The sequence below is a fragment of the Notolabrus celidotus genome, chromosome 23 (genome assembly GCF_009762535.1).
Source record: "Notolabrus celidotus isolate fNotCel1 chromosome 23, fNotCel1.pri, whole genome shotgun sequence".
In the NCBI taxonomy this organism is placed as follows: domain Eukaryota; kingdom Metazoa; phylum Chordata; class Actinopteri; order Labriformes; family Labridae; genus Notolabrus; species Notolabrus celidotus.
In genome coordinates, this window is record NC_048294.1 from 1,611,587 (window position 1) to 1,631,050 (window position 19,464).

The window sequence follows — 19,464 nt, forward strand, 5'->3', positions numbered from 1 at the left end:
CACCCCTGCCTTACAGCTTGGAGAGAGAAATCATGGGTGAAATATAACAACGGTTGGAGCATGCTCAGTAGGCTGCAACTCATGCAGATGCACCAACAGAGTCAGTTTGGATGATCTGTGGTTAGCTTGTTCCTCCTCTAAAAAGGGTTCATAAAAGGTCTAGATGTGAGATTACAGACTGCAGACGAGCTTCAGTCGAGTAGAGGAACTTTAGCAGAGTGAGATTTCAAAGGTTTAACAGAGAGAAGAAGAAGAAGAAGAAGAAGAAGAAGGATGTTGAATGTGAAGATGTTCCTGCTGATCCTAGCTGTTGGTGAGTCAAAGATAACACAACTCAAATTTAGTTTCACTTACTGCCATGTGTGTGGATGTGTGCCTGGACTGTGATTTATGTATTATCTGGATTTTCAAGTTTGATACGTCAGATTTAAAAAATCAAAACCCTCAATTTAAAAAAAGAAAGAACAATCAGTTTTAATCCCCCTTCATGTAGTGCTGTTTCTATCCCTCCAGGGTTGTTTCTATAGATAAAATGTCACAAACATATCGGTTAACCTTCAAAACTTTCAGCACAAAGACTTCTGAAACAAGGTCCAGCATCAGTTCCTTGAACCGTACCCACTTCCCCTCTCTGTCAGCACACAGCAAAAAAACTCAAACTCTTACCAAGTGAAATTGTCTCATTTTGAGTCTAAATGTCTTCTCCCACTTGATTTAAGATAAATTAACTTAACAAGTAACATTTCAGCGAGATAGAGGGACTTGTTTTCAGACATCTTAAATATCTTGTTCAGTCAAACAATCTTGAAATGATCTTGTTTTGAGTTTTAATTTAGAAGAAACAAGGTTTATTTAACATTTCAGACATGTTTCAAGCTGAGATCTTATTTATAGAAGATGGATAATCTTGATTTAACTCTCCTGTTAGGTTCGTTTCTCAAGAACAGCAATAATGTTTCTGGGTCAACTTGACCCGGGGAATATTTAGTCATCTAAAAGTGTCAGAAACTCAAAAAATCCCAATACAATTTTTTAAATCTCATTATAAACTCCATTATTAACCATTTAAATCAATGTTTTTTGCAATGGTGTTCTTTAATTCTGAAAGAACACTAAAGAACATGATCGATTTTCATGTGTGTGTTTGTGATTGGGGTGAAATATGTCACACGGTAGCAAAAAAAAAATTGTAATTGACACTTCCGACCCCTTTTATCCTCCACTTTGACTGCCGGGTCAAATTGACCCACGAACAGTAGGTGATCAATGTAATATAAACATGTAGGGGGGGTTGCTAATATGTAAAATGAACCATTTTTATTGAATATGTTCATTACGCTAATTAAGCCAAGCAGAAGAAGTTTCATACCAAAGAAAATGTTGTTTTCATTTTATTTTTGAACTTTGAAATGGGTCAATCTGACCCGGAACATTACAGGAGGGTTAGGTAAATGCATTTTATTGGAGAATTTATCAGAAAACAGCTCCATTGATAAAAGAAAGAAAGAAATAGTAAAAGAAAGAAAGAAATACAGAAAAAAAGAAAGAAATATTTTAAGAAATAATAAAAGAAAGAAAGACAGAAAGAAAGAAAGAAATAATAAAAGAAAGACAGAAAGACAGAACGAAAGAAAGAAGGAAATAATAAAAGAAAGACAGAAAGAAAGAAAGACAGAAAGAAAGAAATAATAAAAGAAAGACAGAAAGAAATAATTAAAGAAAGAAAGAAAGAAAGAAAGAAAGAAATAATAAAAGAAAGACAGAACGAAAGAAAGAAAGAAATAATAAAAGAAAGACAGAACGAAAGAAAGAAAGAAATAATAAAAGAAAGAAAGAAAGAAAGACAGAAAGAAAGAAATAATAAAAGAAAGACAGAAAGAAATAATTAAAGAAAGAAAGAAAGAAAGAAAGACAGAAAGAAAGAAATAATTAAAGAAAGAAAGAAAGAAAGACAGAAAGAAAGAAATAATTAAAGAAAGAAAGAAATAATAAAAGAAAGAAAGAAGACGAGAGAAGACAAAAGACGAAAGAAAGAAATAATAAAAGAAAGAAGAAAGAAGAGAGAAAGAAAGAAAGAAATAATAAAAAAGAAAAGAAAGAAAACAGACAAAAAAGAAGAAAGAAAAAGAGAAGAAAGAAAGAAAGAAATAATAAAAAGAAAACAGACAAAAGACAGAAAAAAGAAAGAAAGAAATAATAAAAAGAAAAGAAAGAAAGAAAGACAGAAAACGAGAAAAAGAATAATAAAAGAAAAAAAAATAAATAATCAAAAAGAAAGACAGAATAATTAAAGAAAGAAAGAAAGACAGAAAGACAGACAGAAAGAAATAATAATAAAGAAAAATAAGAAGACAGAACAAAAAGAAAGAGAATAGACAGAAAGAAAGAAAAAATAAGAAAGAATAAAAAGAAAGAAAGAAAGAAAGAAAGAAAGAAAGAAAGACAGAAAGAAAGAAAAAAAGAAAGAAAGAAATAATAAAAGAAAGAAAGACAGACAGACAGACAGACAGACAGAAAGACAGAAAGAGAAGTTGTTGTTTTTAAGGGTTAGGGTTTCAGTTTTCAGACACTGTTTCTTTAAATCAGATATAAATCTTCCTCCTCAAACTCCATGCACACAATGAAACAGCTCCTTTAGAGCAGAGCTGTCTTCTCCTAAAGAACAACATGACTGAATATTAGTATATCCAGCTCACTATGAGAAGACATTAGATCTCAACATGACACAATTCAACTTTGTCATCTTATTTCAAGTACAAGATGGTCTTAAACCTAGAGAAGTGCCGCTATAATACAACTCAGATTAAGGTGAATATATCTCAAATGAAGAAGTTTAGGGCAGAAATATTTTTTGGAGTGAAAAAATATTAACTGTTATAATTCCTGTTTTATACTTTAATACTGGTCAAATATTGCTTAAAATAAGTTTTCCCTGCTAATTTTAATATCACAGTTTTCTAAATATTACGTCTTATTTTAAGAAATCTTATCAAGAAAAAATTTCACTTGTTCTATTAGCAGATTTTTTGCTTATTTCAAAGTAAAAATACCTTGAAATAAGTTTTTATTCTTGTTTTTGGAGAAGCATTTTTTCCAGTGCAGTGTCACCTTGGTGCATCTTGCAACAAACCCCATCTTTATCTGTCACACGGTCCCCACTTCCTCATATTGTCAGAAACTTCCCCCCTTTTTTTGGGTCCTGCTCTCACTGCGGTCTCCAACGTGGTTGCAAAGACCAAATTTACAAAGTGCATGAGCTGAATCTGTGAGAAAACACAGAGTGAAATTATTTTCAAACCACCAAACTAGGACATTTATTTTTATCCACATTTGTGAGCTCATGGTGCCACTGGATCTTTCACCAGTGCACCTTCAACAGAGCCTAAACCTAAACCTTACATGAAGGCCAGTAAACACAGAACACAAAGGATAGTCATTGTGCAAGAGAACATATGCATTAATGTATCATCATTTGGTGCACTGGGACACATTCTATGTCTCTTCACAAACTGAATCAGGTCAATGTGTGGTTTTCTACTCCCAATGTGGTTTTGTATGTCAACGTTCAAACAGATTGACACGTATAGATGTATCAGGTCTGAACATTGGCTCACGGTGCATTTGGGATCTTGGTTACATTTTCTGCCCTTCTTTACAGGCGCTGCAGTCGTGTTATCAAACGGACAAAAGGGAGCTGTTGAACAAAATCCCACGCCAGGTGACCTTCATCTCTTCTGGTTTATGTTCACTCAGATGTCGGACAGAAAAAATATTTTATTTCTAAGTATTTTGTTGCTTTTTGAGTTTTTTCTTATCCAGTTGATGCAAAAAAAAGTCTCAAGGTTTGTCCGTGTACCAGAAAAGTTTGTATATGCTCAGTAATTATTTTCCTGCATTTGAAGAGTTCATTTGCAAAAACAGATATCTTCGTTTTTATACATTTTCAAAAAAAATAACATTTCTTTTTAATAAAGTTACATTTTTAAGATACCTCTGATTAATTATGTCTTTTTGACTTAGTCAAAGCCATCCAACTTCAATTGATTGATAATACCTAAAGCTAGTAATAGAAAAAATATTTTTTTGAATTTTTTTTGATTTTTTTTACAAGTGAGTTATTTGTTGTTGCAAATTAACTTTCATTTGTTCTCAATCTCTACTTTTAATTTTAACTAAAACAATATCATGTTCACTTTGTACAACCCTGATTCTACAAAAAAATAGATGCTGTTCAAAATGTTAAAAAACAAATATTTTCAATCATCTAAACTCTATATTTAATAAAAGAATAGAGCAAAGACAAACTTTCAAATGTTTAAACTGAAAAATGTTAGTAGAAAATACACGCCCATTTTAAGTCACTGCATTAAAAACAGACATGACTCTGTAGTGGAAGTCACTGCATTAAAAACAGACATGACTCTGTAGTGGAAGTCACTGCATTAAAAACAGACATGACTGTAGTGGAAGTCACTGCATTAAAAACAGACATGACTCTGTAGTGGAAGTCACTGCATTAAAAACAGACATGACTCTGTAGTGGAAGTCACTGCATTAAAAACAGACATGACTCTGTAGTGGAAGTCACTGCATTAAACACAGACATGACTCTGTAGTGGACGTCACTGCATTAAACACAGACATGACTCTGTAGTGGAAGTCACTGCATTAAAAACAGACGTGACTCTGTAGTGGAAGTCACTGCATTAAACACAGACATGACTCTGTAGTGGACGTCACTGCATTAAACACAGACATGACTCTGTAGTGGAAGTCACTGCATTAAAAACACAGACATGACTCTGTAGTGGAAGTCACTGCATTAAAAACAGACATGACTCTGTAGTGGAAGTCACTGCATTAAAGACAGACATGACTCTGTAGTGGACGTCACTGCATTAAACACAGACATGACTCTGTAGTGGAAGTCACTGCATTAAAAACAGACATGACTCTGTAGTGGAAGTCACTGCATTAAAAACAGACATGACTCTGTAGTGGAAGTCACTGCATTAAAAACACAGACATGACTCTGTAGTGGAAGTCACTGCATTAAAAACAGACATGACTCTGTAGTGGAAGTCACTGCATTAAAGACAGACATGACTCTGTAGTGGAAGTCACTGCATTTAACACAGACATGACTCTGTAGTGGAAGTCACTGCATTAAACACAGACATGACTCTGAAGTGGAACTCACTGTATTAAACACAGATATGACTCTGTAGTGGACGTCACTGCATTAAAAACAGACATGACTCTGTAGTGGACGTCACTGCATTAAAAACAGACATGACTCTGTAGTGGACGTCACTGCATTAAAAACAGACATGACTCTGTAGTGGAAGTCACTGCATTAAAAACAGACATGACTCTGTAGTGGAAGTCACTGCATTAAAAACAGACATGACTCTGTAGTGGAAGTCACTGCATTGAAGACAGACATGACTCTGTAGTGGAAGTCACTGCATTAAAGACAGACATGACTCTGTAGTGGACGTCACTGCATTAAAGACAGACATGACTCTGTAGTGGACGTCACTGCATTAAAGACAGACATGACTCTGTAGTGGAAGTCACTGCATTAAAAACAGACATGACTCTGTAGTGGAAGTCACTGCATTAAAAACAGACATGACTGTAGTGGACGTCACTGCATTTAACACAGACATGACTCTGTAGTGGAAGTCACTGCATTAAAAACAGACATGACTGTAGTGGAAGTCACTGCATTAAAGACAGACATGACTCTGTAGTGGAAGTCACTGCATTAAAGACAGACATGACTCTGTAGTGGACGTCACTGCATTAAACACAGACATGACTCTGTAGTGGAAGTCACTGCATTAAAAACAGACATGACTCTGTAGTGGACGTCACTGCATTAAACACAGACATGACTCTGTAGTGGAAGTCACTGCACTAAAAACAGACATGACTCTGTAGTGGAAGTCACTGCACTAAAAACAGACATGACTCTGTAGTGGAAGTCAATGCATTAAAAACAGACATGACTCTGTAGTGGAAGTCACTGCATTAAAGACAGACATGACTCTGTAGTGGAAGTCACTGCATTAAACACAGACATGACTCTGTAGTAGAAGTCACTGCATTAAACACAGACATGACTCTGTAGTGGAAGTCACTGCATTAAAAACAGACATGACTCTGTAGTGGAAGTCACTGCACTAAAAACAGACATAACTCTGTAGTGGAAGTCACTGCATTAAAAACAGACATGACTCTGTAGTGGAAGTAACTGCATTCAAAACAGACATGACTCTGTAGTGGAAGTCACTGCACTAAAAACAGACATGACTCTGTAGTGGAAGTAACTGCATGGGGTCGAAATCACTTCCAAAAACCATTGTCTTTGAATGCTGCATCCACTAATGCAGGTTAAAACTGGTCCATGCAAACAGGAAACCACACATGGGGACTCTGACTCTCTCAAAAGAAACTTTGATTTTTCTAAAGTTTGACAGCTGAACTGTTGTTCCTCTCTTCCTACAGCTCAAGCACAAAATGTGTCAATGCCAACTACTAAAAGCGACTGCTCTCTGTCCACCGCCAGACTCCTCCCCGTCCTCGTGGTCCAGGCCTTCTCGTTTTTGCTCATGTTTGTTTTCTAAAAAGAGAAGCTTCTTGTCATGATTGCAATCATATCAGTTGTGTGTTTCTGTTAATGTTTTACTGATGTGTCACACACATACGCCTTTTTAAAATCCTGTAGAGATTCTGGTGCATGAAATGTTCTCTGTAATTCTTCTGTAGTTGCTACTTTCATGAAAGACTTCTAAACTGAAGCTTCAAATAAAACCGATGTTAAGCTCATCTTGGACCGTTCATTGTGTCTTCACTCAAACCTGGACTCCGGGTCTGTGGGTTGGTACTGCCACCTGCTGGCCACACAGAGCTGTGACATCCATCTTCCATTTACTACCTATTAGTTTTCCATATTTCATTTTTTATACGCCTTACATTAACTTTTGTTCTTAGATAGTAGTATGGTTGAAATGTTAAAATACAATTTTAAATTTGGGCAAAAATTTAAATTTAACATTTTTATGAATTTAACTTTTAAAAGGTATTTTGATTAACACGTGTTTGAATAATTTCTGCTCTTACTTGAACTTTTCTTACTTCAGACTGTGTTGATATTTTTGATAATTGGTACATTAATGTAAAGTATATATTTTGTGACATTGCTCAAATTATTAAATCCCAGTATTTTTTGCTGCTGACTTTGACACCTGAGACTTTTTAACAAACAGGGGCTTCTTTAGATTTCTCTGTTTGGCCTGACATTCAAAGTACACTGCAAGATGCATCAAACTAAGAAGTGTTCCAGAGCTGGTTTCCAGAAGCTTCAAGAATGAGTCAGTCTTTTTGCACAGTTAAAATAAGAACGCAGAGACTTCCTGACATGTTTAAAGATGGTGTGAATATTTTGTCTTCCTTTAAACATGACAATGAGAGAGTTAGAAACCGAGCAGCTCCTACACATAAGCAGAGAGCTAGCATCCTGTGTCGAGCTCTGCGGTCAATGACTCACTTCCTGGAGACTGACACACACACTGAGAGAGAGAGAGAGAGAGAGACAGAGAGATTTAGACAGCGCAGAGACAGAGAAGGAAAGAGGGCGAGGGTGGATGAGACAAGAAAAGGTTAGGGTCAAGAGAGAGATGTAGCTAAACAAGAGGAGAGAGAGAGAGCATGTGGACACTTCATGTAAACCTAAAATTTCCTCATGTCAGTCAGGGAGTTCCACAGGGCTCATTAACTGGACCTTTGTTGTTAACCTTATCTGTATGTGGTTATATCAGAAGAAACATTCATCTATATGCAGATGATACCCATGTTTACTTATCAATACAGCCAGATACACAATCTACTAAACTAGAGACATCGTCATGAGTTGATCTTGTTTGGGTTTGGATGTGTCCCCTGTCCTGTGTTGGATCATTGTACGTCTTCCTTGTGTTCACCTTACTTTCTTTGAAATTGGTTCTTGGACATTTTAGCACCTTTTGTAATTTTCTGCACATGGGTCCTTCTCAATTATCCCCCATCATGACTGAAAATTAAGATTTTAGTAATAGCAGAAGAATTCTTACTGAAATGTCCAAGAACCAAATCCAAAAGAAAACACAAGGAAGACTTAAGGCCAAATTCCCTCGGATCTGTGTCCAGTTCATCTCTGATCCGTCACAGCACCGGATCTGATAGGTTCCTATTCTAGTCAATGTGTTAACTTCCACTGGATCCACTCTGTCTCTGATCCGGCAGGTCGGAGCCCTCCAGATCAGATGCTCAAGACTTCTATCTATGCTGGACGCCGATGCACGATGCATTAGTAGAGTCGGGGTCTTGTCTCACTCTGGATTCTATTTCCCGTAAAGACCTGCTGAATCAGGAAGAGTCAGTCAAAATGACGACAGCAGGTTGGATATGAGAGGAAACAAAGCTTAAGAGAGAGAGAGAGAGAGAGAGAGAAAGAGAGAGAGAGAGAGAGAGAGAGAGAGAGAGAGAGAGAGAGAGAGAGAGAGAGAGAGAGAGAGAAAGGTGTGGGGGGGAAAGGTTTAGAGCTACTGAGACGAGAGAGAGAGAGACAGAGAGAGAGAGAGAGAGAGAGAGAGAGAGAGAGAGAGAGAGAGAGAGAGAGAGAGAGAGAGAGAGAGAGAGAGAGAGAGAGAGAGAGAGAGAGAGATATTTAGACAGCACAGAGACAGAGAAGGAAAGAGGGCAAGGGTGGATGAGACAAGAAAAGGTTAGGGTCAAGAGAGAGAGCATGTGGACGCTTCATGTAAACCTAAAATGAAGGCCGGACTCCTCCCTAAAGTCAGTCAGGATGTGGATGTGTACCTTTTGTAATTTTCTGCACATGGGTCCTTCTCAGTTATCCCCCAATCATGACAGAAAATTAAGATTTTAGTAATAGCAGAAGAATTCCTACTAAAATGTCCAAGAACCAAATCCAAAAGGAAACACAAGGAAGACTTAAGGCCAAATACCCAATCTCCGGTCCGTCACAGAACCAGATCTGATACGTTCCTATTCTAGTCAATGTGTTAACTTCCACTGGATCCACTCTGTCTCTGATCCGGCAGGTCGGAGCCCTCCAGATCAGATGCTCAAGAATTCTATCTATGCTGGACGCCGATGCACGATGCATTAGTAGAGTCGGGGTCTTGTCTCCCTCTGGATTCTATTTCCCGTAAAGACCTGCTGAATCAGGAAGAGTCAGTCAGCTTAAGAGAGAGAGAGAGAGAGAGAGAGAGAGAGAGAGAGAGAGAGAGAGAGAGAGAGAGAGGTGTGGTGGGGAAAGGTTTAGAGCTACTGAGACGAGAGAGAGAGAGACAGAGAGAGAGAGAGAGACAGAGAGAGAGAGAGAGAGAGAGAGAGAGAGAGAGACAGAGAGAGAGAGAGAGAGAGACAGAGAGAGAGAGAGAGAGAGAGAGAGAGAGAGAGAGAGAGAGAGAACACGAAGCAGAAAGTTCTCAGAGAAGAAGTGAGAGTCGAGATAGAGGAAGGGAGTTGTTAAAAAAAGAACTAAACAAAGAAAGTAAAAGGATTCCCTGCAGCCTCGTGCATGGTGCGACATCACTTCTAGGAGCTTATTTTTAGAAAGAGAGTGAGAGTAAGAAAGAGAGAGAGAGAGAGTGGTCAAAAGTGAATAAATCACCATGTTCAAGTGTTGGAGTCACGTCTGCGTCCTCGGTGAGTTCACCTCAAACTTTCATTCTACAGATTGAAAAGTTGCTTCAGTTCAGCTGAGATTTGAATCATCATGATTACAATCACACACGTAAGAAACTGGATTTATTGATGCGTAAAGCTGAAATATGAGTTTTTATACAAATCAGAGCTCCCGCGTTTACTCCAACCACGACCTCAAACCTTCATCTTCAGGTTGTTTGGACGCCAGTTGAATCGTACCCTGCAAAAGCCTCACTGATTTCCCTTATTTAGAAACATTTTCAAGGTCTTGATTCAAGCTTTAATGCACACAAGGAGACTGCTGGATTATTTAAGGATGCATTCAAAGACTCAGAAACCCTCTTGGTCTGCACAGGAAGTAACATCGTGCACAAAAATTAAAATACCGACTAAAATAAGGAATAATGATTGAGAATTTACAGGAAAGCAGAAGTACAAAAAATACTTTATATAACTCAGCTTTTTTGGGGCATTAAGGAATATTGTCATACTTTAATTTCTCCACAAGTCTGATTTGCAAGATGAACTCATACAGGTTGTTTTTTACCGTCCTGCAGTAGTCGGACTTTCAGCTCACGTTGTCTCACCTGTGTTCGTCTTTCTCACACATTTGAAAACCTGTTGCAGTGTCACACCTCTGATCTCGCCTGTGAAGTCTAGCCAACAACCAAAACAAACATTAGACGTCTGCTTTCTCGGCCAATCGGAATAATTCTCACGCATCATACAGATTGAACACAGACCATCATGACTCCATGCACGCCTCCAGTTTTGCATTTTGGTCCATCGCCATCTTTGTTTTAGGCGGGAGGGTGGTGCTGGTACGGGCAACAAATATCCTCACCCTATTAAAATAATGGCCTGAGTCATTTTGTGACGAAAAGGAGTTTTTGGCCACCTCTGGTAAAATCGCCTTAATCCTTAGTGGAAAGGATTCTGCTCTTTATGCCCTATAGCAGTGGTTCTCAAAGTGGGGTCCTGGGACCCCTGAGGGTCCGCAAACCATAGCGTGAGGTTGAAATAATTTGAATACATTTCTAATAAATGATAAAATTGTGCTGTGTCATTAAAAACAGCATATCCACCATTGTTCAGATACCATTTGGTGGCTCGAAGGGATATGTGAGTCTTGCTACTGTTAATTTTCTGAAAGCGTTTAAGATCAATTACTTGGAAAGTATAAATGCTGTCATGTTGAGTCCACAAGGAATGAAATGACCCTCTGTTTTAAAGGATAGAAGTGGGATTTACTTGATTCAAATTGAAGTGTTATCTGTTTATCACTATGGTACAGGTCTGAAGGATTTACATTGATACGTTTTACAATACAAATAGTTCCAAGGGCAACTAAGAGTGCAAATGGAAGCATGTGCTTAATCTGTGTTACAATTATGAGGGGGTCCAATTTTCTCACCTGTAAGGGGTCCCTGGCTCCAAAGAGTTTGAGAACCCCTGCCCAATAGGACAATGGCCTATGTCAAGAGGGTGACTAAGGCCATTTTATTCTTCTCCTAAGTCAAAATGTTTGATTCTTTAGGATAAAATGTCTGAGTGGGATGCACTGCCACAGAGGGGTACAGGTGCCAAGTGAGCGGATAGCATGGATCAGAGTGTTCCAGCAGGCTCTGCCAATCACAGAGAGGAAGTTCCAGGACCAATATGGCGACCACCATCTTTGGGTTAGGGTTGTGGGTGGACCATGTTTATAAAGTCTATGCTAAAGGCTCATGACAACAACAAAACAAACAATAACAAAGAATAATAAATGGGGTGTGCTCATTTTGTACTCTGTGGAATCGCCCCCTGCTGGTCGTTTAAAGAATGCACGTTACAGATACTCCCTTTCAGACCTAAAGGCTATGCCCACTTCTTAGTTAACGTCAACAATGAACACCCACAGTTTACCTCCACAGACGTTTTTAATAACAATAACAGAAAACACTTCCTTCCTTTCCAGGTCATCTCTATTATCAATGTAACATTCTACTTCCTGTTCTGTCTCTGTCTCAGTTTTAGCAGTTTTATCGCTCTCAAGAGGACAAGATCAGACTGCCGAACCAGGAACAGAACCCTCGTACACAGGCCATTATGGTACAGTACTCAGTTTGTGTCTTTGCAGTCATGTCCGGTATTTTCAGTGTTGTTTTTTTCCCTTACGCTACTCTTCTGCATGGTTTGTCAGCTGTGGGTGTTTTAAAATCTCACGTCCAACGAGTTTAAGCCCCAGGTATCCTTCACGTCTGTGTTAAGGTACCCTTAAAAACAACCCTCTTCATTTCTGAATGGTAGTTGACGCCGAATGCTCAAAGTTTGATTAGCGGCTCGTCTAAAGACGTTTATGAGGGATGTATCCGGCAGAGAGTCTCCAGTTAACAGGGTCGCTGTTTAAACCAGAACACCGGCCGATCTCTGCCACGGCTTTTTGAGTTCAAAAGGATTTTAAAGCCGTGTTGAAACGTCTTTGCTACTCGAGCTTATCTCCTCTCACGTGTTGATTCAGTGAATCCATCTGTGATGAAATATAGCACCATCTAAAACAGACCAGCTGAGTCTCTTCATGCTAACAGGCTAACTGTTGTGTTGCTCATAATGATACCTGCCTGTCCGTCTGCTTCTATGGTGTCATCTGTGATGGATGGCATTCCTCTTTGTTTTACTGCCCTCTACTGGTCTGGTGGTGTAGTGCATGTATTTATTATTTCGGGACTTCAGCCCGCGGTCGAAACTCAGACAACAAGGGGGGCACAGGAACCTTTTAGTTCAGGGGAAAGTAGTTCTGGGGGCTGAAAGACCCATGAACTCTTGATCCAAATGCACCCCAAGTTGAAGTAAAACCAGACAGGAGGACTGAACAAGAAGGCTCAGTGACGTGGGACACTAGAGTTCCTGGATCTTTGTGTTGAAACTTTGAACTTGTAGACCTCATTGAAGATTTAAATCAGTCAGCATTTTAACGTGCTCCAATAACCCCTTCTGGGCTGTTGATTGTTTTATACATGCATGTTTTTGAGTGTGTGAACAACAGGCAGCATTCTTTTACACCAACCCTCTGATGAGCAGAGCATCATGAACACTTTTTCCCCCCTCCATACGTCACTGGCCTGATTTTCACAATCTACCCGGGACTTCAGCCCCGCGGTCGAAACGCAGACAACAATGGGGGACCAGGAACCTTTTAGTTCAGGGTAAAGTAGTTCTGGGGGCTAAAAGACTGTGGAACTCTTGGTCCAAATGCACCTTTAGCAGAGAAAGCTAACAGTGGTTGTGCTGTGACTATAACTCATATTTAAAAACTGTCTTTTTAATGGCTTCTTTTCATAATTTTCAAATGCTCTCTTGAACTGTTCTTCTTTCAGTTTTGTCCTGATGTCTTGTGTTTATCTTTGAGTAGCCTCATACTGTAGCTGAAATGTGCTACATAAATAAGTGCGCCTTGCTATGCGTGTGAAGTTATGTGTGGCTCTCTTGCGCTGTCCTGTGGCGCCCTGCATCGAGTCTGTGTTTGTACACAGCCATGGTGACAGTGCCCACATCCTGCCGCTGCCTTCTGCAGAGAGATGGTCTCAAAACCTGCGGCTGATATCGTTTCTCCCCCACGTCTGACTCAGAGACCCCAGATGTGCTCGATGCTGGTGGGAATGAAGCTAACAGCACATCGCTGCCCACGCTGTCCCCGCTGTCCCCGCTGACCACGCCTTCTCCTCAGAGCAACACATCAAGGAACGGGACTCAGGTACTCATGGGAACACCTAGGCCAAATATGCTTCTTATGTTACCATTCCACCAATCCAAATGAAAGCAGCTTTTGAAATTGTAGCTAGCTTAGCAAGATATAAATGAAAATTTGCAGTACCTGTTGTTTTCTTCTTACTGCATCGTCATTTTAAACTTCACTGAGAAACAAAGAGGACTTTTGGACGTATTCTCTGGATATAACTGATCTCTTCATAAGTCTGAGTTGTATAGGAATTAGCATAGCTTAGCTAACACTCACTAAAAACTCAACTCAACTTTATTTATACATCCCCTTTCATACATAAAAACATGCAGCCCAATGTGATTCACAGAAAAACAGAGAGACAGAAAACAACAGCAATGGTAAAATTAAAAAACACTTAAAAATAAAATAAAATCAATACAGTGAAATTAATAAAATAAGATATAGTGGAGAGAAAAGTTTAAAAATAAGGTAGAGTTAACAAGATCAGGTGAATACAAGAAATACATAGATAAATAAATAGATAAGTAAATAAGATAAATATATGTTAAAGCAATGATTAAAATAATAATGGTTAAAATATTATAAAAATAATAAAAAATAATAATAATAATAATAACAAAGCATCAAGAACAGCTAACAAAAGTCAGCTCTGAAATATGAAGCTTTGATGAGCTTTTATTCACTTTAAAATCATCACCTCAACATGTGCACTGAATATAACTGTTCCTCTTATCAAATGATAGCTTAGCTTAGCATTAAGACCAAAAGTGCTGGAAAACAGTTAGCCTAGCTACCACCAAAGTTGATCCAAGAAATGTACATAACTGACATGAACATGTTGAGCTTTAAGTTTAATTTATTCACAAAGTATTTGGTGAATACTTAGTGGTCTAAAATGCAAGCTAATTAGCTTAGCTTAGCATGAAGATTGGTAGCAGAGTCAGTCCCAGAGAGTGAAATCACTGATTTTGTCATTTTAAGCCTTTATTTAAAATATGAGAGACGATTCAGGATTATTGCTGAAAGTATGACTAGGTTAGCATAGCTTAGCATTAAGACTGAGGGAAGTGGAAGTGAGGTAGCCCAACACTCCGACTGATCAGAACATTGCTTTTAGGATATGAAATTAAAGATTTGAAGCTCTTGAACACACTGAAATCTCTGAGTGATGTTTTACAGGACGACGAGAGTGAAGTAGAAAATGACGTCTATGGAGTCGTTGACAACTCGTCAAAATCAGCCGGCAATGGCAGTACAGCATCACAGACGACCACGGTCAGTCTAACCGAGGCCAAGGACCCTGAAAGGACAACTGAGCCTATCAGAGCGGCACCCAGACCCTCAACAACACCAGGTAACTCCTGAACACAGAGTCGAAACGCATAACGGCGAGCTGTGCGTCTGAGTTTGTCTTCCTGTGTGTCAAACCACAACCATCACAGTCTCATGCTCACTGTAACTGCTGCTGCGTACACACTGAAACACACTGACACACACTGACACACACTGAAACACACTGAAACACACTGAAACACACTGACACACACTGACACACACTGAAACACACTGAAACACACTGACACACACTGACACACACTGAAACACACTGAAACGCACTGAAACCAACCAACAGACACTTAGTCAGGCTCACACACAACGGCTGGTGTGTCACTTCAGGTCACATTAAATGCTGCCACGCACACAAGAAAGAGAATTGGCGTGCTCACCCATAGTTACTAAAAAAACGACTCTGTGCTGACCCAAAGTGGATAATATAGTTGAGAAAACGTCAGCACAAGTGATTAAGCTGACAAACTTTAATGTCAATAATCTGACAGCAGCAAAAAGAAACGTGTTGCAGCCCGAGGTTTCTTCAGCCTCTCACCAATCAGGTGGGTGTGTCCAATTTATAACAACTGTCACCATTTGACACAAAATTATACAAAATTATACCAAGAACACAAACACAAGAATCACAGAAAAAAAATCTTTAAAAAAATCAAATTTTATAAAAATACACAAAAATAATACACGAAAAAAAACAACAACAATTAAAATAAATTAAAAATTACAAAAATAATAATAATAAGAAACGTACTTTATTAATCCCATGTGGGAAATTAAATTTTTTCCAATTGTGTTATTTTTTTGGTCATGCTCCATGCACAGTTTTTGGTATATACATACAATTTTACAAACATGCACTTAGGGAGAGATGTCAGAGTGAGGATGCTGCCATCAACCAGCGCACCCCAAGCAGTTGGGGGTTCAGTGCCTTGCTCAAGGGCACATTGGCAGTGCCCAGGCAAGTGAACCAGCACCTCTCCAGCCACCAGCCCACTTGCCAAACTTGACCCTTTGGTTTCCAAGCCAAGTCCCTATGGTCTGAGCTACCGCCACCATGAAATACACGAAACACCTCGTCAAGTGCTCCACTCCAGAAAATGGAGTACCTCTACCTTCTCCTGTTTTCTGTAAATATTGTATTTTTGGATGGTGGTAATCCATTTTCTGATCACATGGTGGAGAGGTAGTCGAGATGTTTTGTGTATTTCTTGCATTTTTTGTGTAATTGTTTTTTATTTTAATCGTGTTTTTGTGTATTATTTTGGTGTATTTTTATTACTTTTTATTTATTTAAAATATTTTGTTTCTGTGATTCTTGTTTTTGTGTTCTTGGTATCATTTTCTATCATTTTGTAACAGGCGTTTTTTTTTTTATGTCACCTGGCGACAATTATGATAAATTGGACACACCCACCCGATTGGTGAGAGGCTTAACAAAACCTACAAATGTGCATCAAATCCGCCTTGGCCATTCACACTGAGGTCGCATTGAAAATATCTGATCTGGATCTGATTCAGGACCACATATGGAAGTGGTCTAAATATGAGTGTTCACACTGCCTCTAAAAAAATCTGACCTGGTCACTTGACCCCCAAAAAAATCGGATTTGGGCCACTTTAGCCTGCAGTGTGACTTGAAGGATTTAAACTCTAGATCCATAACTCCTTCCCCTTAAAAGACAACAAATCTAAGGGTTTGTTGAAATGATAAAAAACTAACATCCCCTTAAATGTTGCCCAGTGTCCACACTCACTGACTTTGAGGTGCTTAGTCTGTGAGGGTTTAGGGCCTGAGGGATCTCTCTCAGACTTTTTGACTTTTAGGGGACTTTTAGTTTTGCATGAAGAGTCTTAGAAATGTAAAACAGCTCCACAACTCTCAGGTTACAATCGTGGATGTTGTGTTTGTATAAATGTAGAAACTGAAACACTGATCGGTAACCTGCTGTTTGTCTCTTTCAGCACCAACTGGATCAGGATCCAGGGGTGGTTTCTCCTGGGGTAAGGATGTCATTCATTCATTTTTCATTATGAACATAAACTCATACGTCCTATTATTTCATTCTTTCTCCTAAACTGGGTCATCACACTGTTCCACATAGAGGTACTAATGAGTCCCTTCAGGTTCCTCCAGTTGCAGGTTAAACTGTCTCTCTGCCCGTGTCTGCAGCCTACGTGATCCTGGTGATGATCATCCTGGTGATCATCATTCTGTGCGTCATCCTCTACCAACTCAGGAGAGCCTACAGGGTGAGACCCTCGAGGTTAAGGTGGTTCACTTGTTGAATCTCTTGTGTTGTTAAACTAAGTATTTGTTTGTTTGTTCAGACGCACTCCTTCGACCTCCAGAGACCTGTTCCCACCAACCGTCACAATGAACCCGCCGGCACCTTTGAACAAATCTACCTGGACGAGCTGGGTACGTTTGGTCTCATTGAACTGCTCGGCCATGACTTAACACTAGTGGATGCTGATGTATGTGTGTGTGTGTGTGTGTGTGTGTGTGTGTGTGTGTGTGTGTGTGTGTGTGTGTGTGTGTTTGTGTGTGTGCTTTGGTTTCCAGATCAACCGGCCCCCAAAGACGAAGTAATCATTGATGACTTTCCGTCTACGCCAGTCGCCAACGGCAAAACTTTACCGTCGGAGAACTCGAATAGAGACGATGGTACGACATCCTGTGCACACTCTGGTGACTGATACTTGACAGAATGATGTTTGTAACATTTAAAACTCTCTGGAAAACTAGCTAAACACACGACTGGAGACAAGGAGAGAGTTCCACCCTTTATTAAAGTTACATTTTTGGGCTTTTTGCCTTCATTCCATTTGACAGCTGAAGACAGACAGCAAATGTGGGGAGTAGAGAGCGGGGGAAGACATGCAGGAAATGGTCGACTGGTCGTGAATCAAACTGGCGACCCCTGCTACGAGGACTGTAGCTTCTGTATGTAGGGCGCTTGGACTGCTAGGCCCCCCTTTCGTTAGCCTAGTTCCTGACAGTCGTCAGGGTGATGGGTCAGCTGTGAGTCGGGACTCCTGGACACACCCACGACTGTTATGGCCCTTTTCCACCGGTCCGTCTTAGCCCTACTCTACTCGACTTGACTCTACTCGGTTTGTGTTCCGTTTCCACGGGCGCGGTACCTTGTGTCAGATACCAGTTTTTCGTACCTGCTCTGCTCTGGTTCCAAGCGAGTTGTGTTGTGGAAGTTTCTGCCGTTACTTCCTGTTACTGGTGAATAATGAAATAGAGACTTCTGCCGGCCGACAAGGTTTTATTTTCTTTGCAAGGAAAAGGTCAGTCAACACCCGAGCGGTTGGAATGGAGAAAGACCTCGAACATGGGGAAAGCTCGAACATTTATACCTGAGGACCGCCCCCTAAGGTGTGTTTCACACCCTTTGTCTGTTGCAGGTATCTACATCAGGGTGGGGTCCCTAAGGTGTTTTTCACAGCCTTTCACACCCTTTGTCTGTTGTAGGTATCTGCACCAGGATGGGATTGTGTATTCATCAAGGAGGTTTCAGGGTCTAGACGTCACAATTTAAAACACAATGGGACCTAGTGTCTTGATGAGGGGTCAAGAGATGGGGCGTCTCGGGCAGTTGACCACAAAGGAACGGATTTTACCATTACAGCTGAGCCAATACTAAAAGGTGACGTCAATGGACTGCCGGTCACTGATTGGTCAGAGAATGTCATCACTGAAGAGTCATGAGCGCGACGCCCAACACAGGAATTAAACCCACCATTTTTAAAAAAACAACATCAGTACTCTTTTGCTTTCCTCTCTCGCTAGGCCTGCAACAAAAAAGCTGAGGACCGAGCAGCAAGTACACCATTACCTCCATGTCCTCCATTGTTTGTGATTGTTGTGTTTGTGTAGCGTTCAAAATGACGTGAATACAGTTTCGTGCAGCTGTGTTATGAGAACCCCGCCCACTGTGAGTCGGTACTCTGGCTGGTTGAAAAGAAACTCAAACTGAGTCGAGTAGAGTAGAGTCGAGTAGGGCCGAAACTGTGTAGTGGAAAAGGGCCATTAGTGGCTTATATCTTCAAGCTCTTCCCCAGTCAGGTCAGAACTGAAGAAGCATTTCGGAGGAGAGGTGAAACGTCTTCAAGATTTTCTACCAGTCCAGTTGCCTTACGGATCAAGCTTTGGATCATGCATTGAAGTTCTTACCTGTCCATAAAAACGTGACTGCAGCATCATGTTCCCTTTGTACCTTCTCTCCAGCTCCACAGGAACAGCCAGATTCAAACGGTGTGGAGACGTCGCCCACGAGCAACGCCAGTCCTCCGCTGGGCGACGAACAAGCCGACAACCACTCGGACAACAGCACCAACCTGTTCTTCGATGCTGCTGGAGACGAGCAGCAGAACGAAAACAACAACAACCCATGTAAGATAAACATAAACACTGAGATTCACTATCACCATTAAGTCATTGAAGGTGTTCAGTGTGAAGTGATCCAGATTATTGTTGGCCTTACTTCCACTGAGGAACATGTTCTCCTGCAACCCACTCTCTTAAACACTTCCCACCTTTGACTTAACAGGACCTGATTACATTTCTTTACCAAGGCGTTTAGGGCCAGGACGATGTGCACACTGCCATCTAGTGGTCAATAATGTTAAAGTCTGTGAATACATGCACAGGAATTCCAGTGCATACA

The 19,464-nt window shown here is 40.0% G+C and overlaps 1 protein-coding gene and 1 long non-coding RNA gene across 2 annotated transcripts; both read left to right on the top strand.

Moving 5' to 3' along the window:
* The first annotated feature begins 95 nt into the window (after positions 1 to 95).
* LOC117807497 lies at positions 96 to 6,834 on the top strand. The gene is made up of 3 exons (XR_004629978.1): positions 96 to 313; positions 3,659 to 3,718; positions 6,514 to 6,834. It is a non-coding gene; the product is annotated as an uncharacterized LOC117807497 (long non-coding RNA).
* Positions 6,835 to 9,523: 2,689 nt separating this feature from the next.
* LOC117807589 lies at positions 9,524 to 19,271 on the top strand. The gene is made up of 9 exons (XM_034676921.1): positions 9,524 to 9,720; positions 11,731 to 11,811; positions 13,329 to 13,453; positions 14,621 to 14,795; positions 16,751 to 16,789; positions 16,959 to 17,038; positions 17,117 to 17,207; positions 17,352 to 17,453; positions 19,026 to 19,271. Exons 1-9 carry the CDS (start codon positions 9,687 to 9,689, stop codon positions 19,229 to 19,231), a joined length of 933 nt encoding a protein of 310 aa, XP_034532812.1. The 5' UTR covers positions 9,524 to 9,686; the 3' UTR covers positions 19,232 to 19,271.
* Positions 19,272 to 19,464: the final 193 nt, after the last annotated feature.

Coding starts and splice junctions, on each gene's coding strand:
- LOC117807589 (XM_034676921.1), top strand. CDS start 9,687: ATGTTCAAGTGTTGGAGTCACGTCTGCGTCCTCG. Junction 13,454..14,620: donor CATCAAGGAACGGGACTCAG/GTACTCATGGGA, acceptor GATGTTTTACAG/GACGACGAGAGTGAAGTAGA. Junction 14,796..16,750: donor CAGACCCTCAACAACACCAG/GTAACTCCTGAA, acceptor TGTCTCTTTCAG/CACCAACTGGATCAGGATCC.